The 8595-nt window shown below is 48.6% G+C and overlaps 1 protein-coding gene across 1 annotated transcript in view; it reads left to right on the forward strand.

Annotated features, from left to right (window-relative positions):
* Positions 1 to 2699: 2699 nt before the first annotated feature.
* The window catches only part of ABHD4 (abhydrolase domain containing 4, N-acyl phospholipase B), an 11470-nt gene continuing 5574 nt past the window's right edge, over positions 2700 to 8595 (forward strand). Inside the window, 3 exon segments of the mRNA XM_078053450.1 lie at positions 2700 to 2832; positions 6743 to 6831; positions 8091 to 8573. Coding sequence (XP_077909576.1) covers positions 2771 to 2832; positions 6743 to 6831; positions 8091 to 8573 — 634 coding nt within the window. The 5' untranslated portion in view covers positions 2700 to 2770.

Below are 8595 nucleotides of genomic sequence, written 5' to 3' on the forward strand. Positions count from 1 at the left end.
AAAATCACACATAATGGCAGTAGAAGGAAAATATACTTTTGTACTTACACATAGTGTGTCTTGTCTTAAAGATAAGGAGAAAAAAGTACCTTAAATTTCTCCACAGAGGCCTGCCTAGAGCAGGCACTGAGAGTTTTCTCCACTCTAATTCTAGCAGATCTAGCCCAATCCTAAATTATCCCAGCTCTGGGGACACCTTAAGGGATCTATTAACTTTGGTTGTAAAAGGACTTTCCATACGTACACATTTCCTACTTCCAAGCAACCTCTCTTGCAAAGATGGTTTAGCACATAGAAACAAAATACACCACCTCCTGAGATGAGGTCTAGACAGATAGAACCAGTTCCAGCCAGGCCTCAAAAAATTCTACATCTTACAGGTTTTCAGTAAAGGGAGAGATTTTATTGCGCTATCTTGGAATGATGTAGCCCAGAATTTTCTATATGGTACAATTCAGAATACAGCTCCAAAGCCCTTGACACTTAGCATATGAGTTTATAGGTCATTGTTTACACATCTGCCCCCTAGCTAGACCTTGTATCCATGCATTCATACAGTAAGTAGACCCATGTATCTACTCTGAGCCACACCCTGTTGTAGATGCTGGCATCAGAGCAGAGAACAAAAGAGACAAGGCCCCTGTGAACCTTAAGATCTAGTGGAGGGAAACTGATCATAAATGAGTAAACAAAAAGGCACAATAATTTCAGATGGTGATAAGTGTTATGAAGAAAATAGAATAGAGTCGTATGATAGGGTGACTGGAGGTCTCTTTTAGACCCTGTGGTCAGGAGAGGCCTCAGAAGAGGGGAGGTTTGAGCTGGGCTCGGAATCTAAAGTTGCCAGCTCAGCAAAAGGACAAATAGCCTAGAGTAGCAGCAGATAGAAAGTCTATGTTTACCATTAGAGCAGGCTAATCCCTTTCCTTTTGATAATGGTATTCTTAGAGCCTAACATAATGCTTGGCTTTGAATAGGTATATAGTAATAATAATACATTTTAGCATAAATGTACTGTTTATTGGAATTATCTTGGTTAATCCTCACAACAAGACACAAACAAGTCAAGGGAAGAAAATTAAGAGACACTAAATAACTGACCCAGGGCCATGTAGTGGGTATGTGGCAAAACCACGATTACCCTTAAGCCAGACTTCTGACCCCAGAAACTATGCTTCTGATTAACCAATGAGTCTCACTGAGCTCCAGCTTCTTAAAAATACAGTTTTTAGCATCAAGCCAAACCAACTAAATTAGAATCTCAGAGGTTGGGGATTAGAAACCTGAATTTTTAACAAGCCGTCCAGATGATTTTTATGCACACTGAAGTTTAGAATCACTGTACTCTGTTGAAAGAACGAAATGAGACATATCCTCTATTTATACTCCACTACCCCACATCCTGCAAATTTGTAGGCCCCTAAACTCTATAAATGCCCATTCTCTTAAACTTTGAGCCCTTAAAATGATAATGAGATCAATTTAACACTGTGTTACAAAACAGAAGAAATTCAGAATCTAAGACCCGCAAGAGGGCTGACGAAAAACACTTTGACAAACCCCTCCCTACCAGGATTTTCCCACCCACCCTCTACCACAGTTTGGTTTTAACCTAACCAAGGGGATGACCAGAACCCCGACAACTCCAGGGACGTCATGACTTGTTTACCAGTTCAGGTAAGTTCTGGTGCCAGCCTCAAGATTTGGCTCCTCTGCTGAGCAAGCCTGAAGTATGCTCAGGACCTAAGAGATAAGCCAGCCACCCCACACCCCACTCCAGCAACCTAAAGGAGACCCTGCCTTATAGGTTAGTCCTTCAGTTGCCCCTCCTGAGGACAGTGGAGGCAGGGATCCTCCAAACAGGGATACCTGGGATTGAGTACATATTTCCTGGGAACTAGGTTGGGAAATTTCCAGAGCAGAGGAACTGCATCTTGAGAGATGTCGCTAAGGTTTAGGGTTGCCAGATAAAATATTGGATGCCCACTTATGTCCCAAATATTGCACGGGATATGCTTATTCTAAAAAGTTTGTTGTTGGGGCACCTGGGTGGCTCAGTCGGTTAAGCGGCTGCTTTCGGCTCAGGTCATGATCCCAGGGTGCTGGGATCGAGCCCCACGTCGGGCTCCCTGCTCAGTGGAGAGTCTGCTTCTCCCTCTCCCTCTGCCTGCCTCTCTGCCTACTTGTGCTCTCTCTCTATCTCTCTGTCAAATAAATAAATAAAATCTTTAAAAAAATAATAATAATAAAAATAAAAATAAAAAAGTTTGTTGTTTATCTGAAGTTTAGGCATCTTGTTTTTTATTTGCAAAACCTGACAATCTACTTGGGGTACAGGCCCCAGCCCCTTGAAAGAAACATTGAACCAGTAGTATCGTCTTCCACAAGCATCATAAGCATCACATTACAAGAAACACCAGGAGGAGGCTATCAGAGGGGAGGGAGCTATACGGGGAAGCCCAAAGAGTGTGTGTGACCGTGCAGGGGTAGTTCTGTCACTTTTTAACTATGACAGAATGGAGGGCTGAAGGAGGTTCTGTGAGAGACCCGGTTCTTTCAGAACTGCCCGTCTCCCTCACTGTCCCCCAAACGTGTGAGCAGGATTACCATCCTATTCGGTGAGCCCCCAGAGTTCCCTGGGTCGGCAGGCAGATCCGGGCTGGACCACCAGCGGGGTTCAGAGCCCGCCTCCGCCCCGAAGCCCTGGCCACGCCCCACTTTGTTATCCGACCCTTCTCTGGGTCAGCTGGTGCTGGCGTCAGGCGGAGGGATGGGCTGGTTCAGCTCGACCCGGCAGGGCTTGTTTACTATGGCTGATGATCTGGAGCAACAGTGAGTTAATCCTGTGTCTTTCTCTTTCTCTCTCTTTTTCTGGGCCATGATCCCGGGACTGTCGGTGACCGAGGGACAGTTGTAGACACCTTCCCGCCTTTCCTTTTTCAGGTCGGCTTCGTGGGAGAGCCGGGGGTTGCGTTTGCTAGCTTTGCTTGCTTTGCTTTTGCCCAGAAGAGGAGGCAGCAGAGCTCGGGGAGCGATGGTAGATAAGCTTGCCTTCTGCCGAGTGACTCTTGACTTGTCACCGTGGTCCTCGCGATCGCTCCTCGCTCCTCTGGTCGCCGTACAGAGAGGTTAGACTTAGTGGTGATGGCCCAGATCCCCCGAGGAAGTTCGTGGAATGCGGGCGCGGGGGTAGCAGTCAGCAGTCAGGTCTGCTCGTCGAGATTTCCCCAGGACGGCGGGGGGGGGGGGGGGGGGGCGGGGCGGGGGGAGTGGGAACGGCCTCTCCTAGCCAGGCAGGGAGAGGGCATGGGAAGAAAAGAGAGAGGGCTCCGGCACTGGAATTGTCTGGAGTAATGGGCTCGCAAGTTTCTTTAGCTCTAGACACTTAGCCAGCCGCTTGGAATCCTAGTTGCTCACGTTTTTAATCAGCACAAGATCCTTAATGCTGTGGTTTCAGAATTACAGTTTTTGGGATTTGTTATCACTGTCTCAGGGGCATCAGGTTTGGGATGCCACCTGTAGGTGGTGTGACTAGCAGTTCGCAGTCTGATAGAAGCAAGGAAAAGTTGCTTCCAGAAGAATGACTCAGCTACCAGCCAAGCCTTGGTTTCACCAGAACAGGGCCTTTCCTGGATCCTGTGTTCCTGCCCTTCAGAGCTGCAGAACTGGCAGCTTGCAACACTAACTTTATGACCGTAATCGCTTCCTGGGGTTGAAGGAACTGCTCAGGAAGAGTTTTGCTTTCTAAAGATGACCTTCCCAAAAGGAAATTTTCAATGGCTACAATGACTTAGGGAAACACAGATTAGAGCTGGTAGAGATGCAGGTACTTCAGCTCCTTTTTACAGATGAAGAAGCCAGCGCCCATAAAAGTTAGAGGAGATTGCCCAAATCACAGAAGTCCACAACAGGCTTCTGACCCAACGCAGAACCCCTTCTGCCTCACCCTCCACCAGGATAAAAGCCCTCTAGAGGGAAGAGACCACTTTGGCCAGCCTAAGTTCATGGCTGAGTGGCTTCTCTGCCTCTTGCCTCAATTTGCCACCCTAGCCCTCACCTCCCCAGCAGTATTGAGTAGATACAGTGTGCCAGCGACTATTTCCAGTGCTTTAGCTGTAACGTTTTCGGTGAAGAGAGGCAAAGTAAAACTCCTCCCTGAAGAATATCTGCTGAGCAGCCCATGGTGCTATTGGCATCGGACATTTCTCCTAAGTGCTGCTTTGGGCAAGTACAAGGCAAGGTGGGGTCCACATGTCGTGGTCTGACTTGTCACAGTCTCTGATGTAGAGAGAAAGTTTGTCTCTTAAGACTGGCAAAATTCTACAGTCTTGGTGCCCATGCTTCAAGCCTACAGTTAGGAATTCCAGTAGAGTATTAAAAGGCTTGAGAGTCTCCATAGAATTGGATTATGACACAACTCTCATCTGGCTGAAGTCACTGATATACCACTCTCAGCTGCAACCTCAGGATTTCTTGCAGTCATTGAAGAGTTGAATGAATGTAGGCAGCTTATGCCTTAGCTGGGGAAAAGAACATTTGTTGGGAGTTTATCTTATGCTAGGCATTTTTCTATGTGAGTTAGGGACATAAACTCATTTAATCTTTATACAAACCCTATGAAGTAGATACTGTTATTATCTTTTTCTTAAAGTTGAGGAAATTGACACAGAGAGGCTAAATAATGTGCCCAGAGTCACATTGCTGGTAAGTGGCAGTGTCAGGATTAGAACTCTGGCCTTCTGATTTATTTCGCACTTCCTTTCAGAAAACAGCGTGAAAGTGCGGTTATACCTGGGGAGTTTGAAAAGCTGAGGCTGGGGGCACCTGGCTAGCTCAGTCGGTAGAGCATGTGATTCTTTTTTTTTTTAAGATTTTATTTATTTGTTTGAGAGAGAGAGCATGAGCAGGAGGGAGAGGCAGAGAGAGAGGGAGAAGCAGACTCCCTGATGAGCAGGGAGCCCGACTGGGACTCAATCCCAGGACCCTGGGATCATGACCTGAGCCCATGGCAGATGCTTAACCAACTGAGCTACCCAGGCGCCTGGGCATGTGACTTTTGATCACAGGGTTGTGAGTTGGAGCCCCATGCTGGGTGTAGATATTACCTAAAAATAAGTAAATCAATAAATAAACTTTTGAAATAATTCTCCTTCGAAAAAGAAAAAAAGAAAAAGCTGAGGCTGGAACTTCCAGAGGAAGGGTACAGAGAAACCTGGATTTGAGATGTGGGCTCTAGCTCTGCTTCTTTTTCTAGCTAGCCACATGACCTCCTTGGGCATCAGTTTTCTCATCTGTGAAATAAAGAGGCTGGACTAGATGATTCCTAAGGAACCATCCTAATCTATAAAATCCTGTGCTTCAAATGATGTATCGGGATGTCCAGTGTGTGGCAGGAGGGATCAGTAGTGGTTCTCCTCATTCCCCCCACAGAATGCCTCTGCCTGACTATGCTGATGTTCACAGACCCTTCATGTAGCTGGTGGTATCCATCCTGTAATCCCCTTCATTCAGGCAGAGTTCAAGAAAAGAGAAATATCAAAAAAAAAGAGAGAGAGAAATATCATATACGATGGAAAAAGAATAATAAACTCATTTCAGCATCTAATTTGTCCCGGGCACCTTTTGGGGTGCCTTACATATCTAGATGCTCGAAGCCCGGTTACTTATCAAGCCACAGCCATTCTGCCTGTAAATGATGATAGTGTGATGCAGAACCAGAGGGTCTCTCCCCCCACCCCCCCAGAACTGGTGCTTTCAACCTCTACCCTGTAACCTTAGATTTTCTTGGTAATAAAGGAGACAGCAGGATGGGTTATCCTCATTTTACTGCGTGCCATTGGAGGTGAGGACATATGTGAGCTTTGTACACATTTTTTTTTTAAAGATTTTATTTATTTATTTATTTATTAGAGAGCGAGAGAGAGAGAGAGAGAGAGAGAAACAGCATGAGGGGAGAGGGTCAGAGGGAGAAGCAGGCTTCCCGCTGAGCTGGCAGCCCGATGCGGGGCTCGATGTGGGGCTCGATCCCAGGACTCCGGGATCATGACCTGAGCCGAAGGCAGACCCTTAACCAACTGAGCCACCCAGGCGCCCTGTACAGATTTTGTAATCTGGAAAACAAGGCCAGAGGCAGCCTGGCAAGGCAATCCCAACAGGACTCGAACCCAGGTCTCCTGTCTCCTGCTCCCTTGCTGTCCCATCTCATTGTTCCAGGCTGGACTGATTGATTGCCTGAGAGCCCAGCTGGGCACTGACCCCGCTCTGTACTTCCAGGGGCTTTGAAGAGGGCACACACAAATCCAAAGGCCCTGCCAGGAGGGCAGGTGGCATGGGAATTTGTCCTACCCTAAAGGAACATACAGGCCTGGGCATGGCAAAAGAGAAAGATAACTGAAACATTAGTTAATAGTTGGCTTTTTTTCCCCTTGTGATCTTGGAACATTATGATAACCAGTAACAAAGGGGAGTTATAAAGCCCAAATGAGATAATACATGTGAAAGAGCTTTGCAAACTGTAAAGTGGGATTCACTTGGTGCCCTGAATATCTGTTGAAACAAAGGGCATGTTGTTAATAGCCATTTGCTGGGGAAGAGTAACAGTCTATCAGGCAGCAGGGAATTGCTGACTGCCATAGTGGCAGGTCTCCTGAGCCTGGGAAACACCCTGATAACTCCTGTAACTGTCAGCAAAGCTGGGAGCATCAATGTTGCTAATGGGTGTCACTGTGTTTCTTTGTCCCAGGCCACAAGGCTGGCTGAGCAGCTGGCTGCCTGCTTGGCGCCCCACTTCCATGTCTCAGCTGAAGAATGTGGAAGCCAGGATCCTTCAGTGTAAGTAGAAGGGATAGCTGATCCCACCTCCATCAGGAGGCCCAAAGAGGATATAGGATCTCCCCAGAGCCTGCTACACTGAGCCCACCAATTCCTGATCAGCAGTGCTTGGGGTGGAAAGAAAGGATGTCAGTGATTTGGGAGAAGAGATTTGCACGGGGGGCACCATATTGTACGATAGTGGTTTCTTGACAGCTCCCGCCCTATCCATCATGCTAGTTCCTGACACATCCCCACAATTTCACTTCAAACCCGGTACCAACTATCAACACACAACACACACACACACACACACACACATATCTACACATTCTCTCTCCCTCCTTCCTTCTCCATCATTCCTCCTTTCTTCCTTCTCTCCCTCTCTCTTCTTCCAAACACATAAGCACTTCTCAGATTTACCACCTTCCTACCCTAGGCCCAGCAGCTGTCCTATATTCTCTAATATGGCTATGCATATATTCCATCCAGTTAGGCCCACCACTTACCCGGTTACTACAGTAGTTTGGGATTCCCACGACCAGCTTTCTTGGGTAGTATTATGTTGGGGCAGGGCATCCTATGATTGGCAGCAGCCGCAGGCTCAAACCAGACCCTTGGGCCGGGTCTGCCCCCATCTCCCTTACAGTCCTCCCCGTCCTGCACCCACTGCCCCAGCCTTGGACCCCCTGTCTTCCTATGGGCCTGTGTACGCGCAGCTGCAGAACAGCCATAGCTTCCAAGCCTCCTCCCGGGATCCAGGCAACTTCCCCCCCAGCCGCTCTGTCACGTGACTGTTAGGCCAGCAGAGCAAGCACTGCCTACTGTCTGTCTCCAAGAGGAATAAGCCTGTGGCTCAGCCCCTAGCCATCACCCCCTCCACCTGGGTCAGCCTCCAGTCAGAAGCTACCCCCCCAGACACCCCCAGGGAGGATGCGTCTGTCCCTCTGCCGAGCCCCAAGCACACACGGTACAAGAGCAATGGATGCAGGAACTCTGTGAGGCCAATGGGGTCACTGCCACGCTGGGCCCAAAGGGAGCCGGACACACAATCTGGAGGAGTGAGGTGGCCCCTCTAATGACCTAGAGACTAGAGACTAGATGGCCTACAGATCGTGCTTGGAGTTGATCTCTTAGGGCATGTGGTCAGAGGGTTGTGAAAGGAAGGAGGTGAGGACAATCGGGACGGGTTTGGCAATGGAGAGAGGAAGCTGAAGGACACATGACAGTGCTGTCAGAAAACAGTCTTCTTGCTCTGCCCTGCGTTCCCCTCTCCGCAGGCCTCCAGAACAAGTTCCTGGCCCGATATGTGTCCCTCCCAAACCAGAACAAGATCTGGACGGTCACCGTGAGCCCGGAGCTGAGGGATCGTACCCCCCTGGTGATGGTGCACGGCTTCGGGGGTGGCGTGGGCCTCTGGATCCTCAACATGGATTCACTGAGTGCCCGTCGCACTCTGCACACCTTTGATCTGCTTGGCTTTGGGCGAAGCTCGAGGCCAACGTTCCCCAGGGACCCTGAGGGGGCCGAGGACGAGTTTGTGACATCCATAGAGACATGGCGGGAGACCATGGGGATCCCCAGTATGATCCTCCTGGGGCATAGTTTGGGAGGATTCCTGGCCACCTCTTACTCTATCAAGTACCCTGAAAGGTAAGGAGGAGTCACCCCTCTTGCTCATGACCTAATTCCTTGTCCCACCGGGAACCTTGCAATATTAGTTCCCGATGGTTCTCTTCTTCCTGGGCAAGTTAAGGGCTATGGTTCTTCCAAGCACATACAACT

The sequence above is a fragment of the Halichoerus grypus genome, chromosome 8 (assembly GCF_964656455.1).
Source record: "Halichoerus grypus chromosome 8, mHalGry1.hap1.1, whole genome shotgun sequence".
NCBI lineage: Eukaryota > Metazoa > Chordata > Mammalia > Carnivora > Phocidae > Halichoerus > Halichoerus grypus.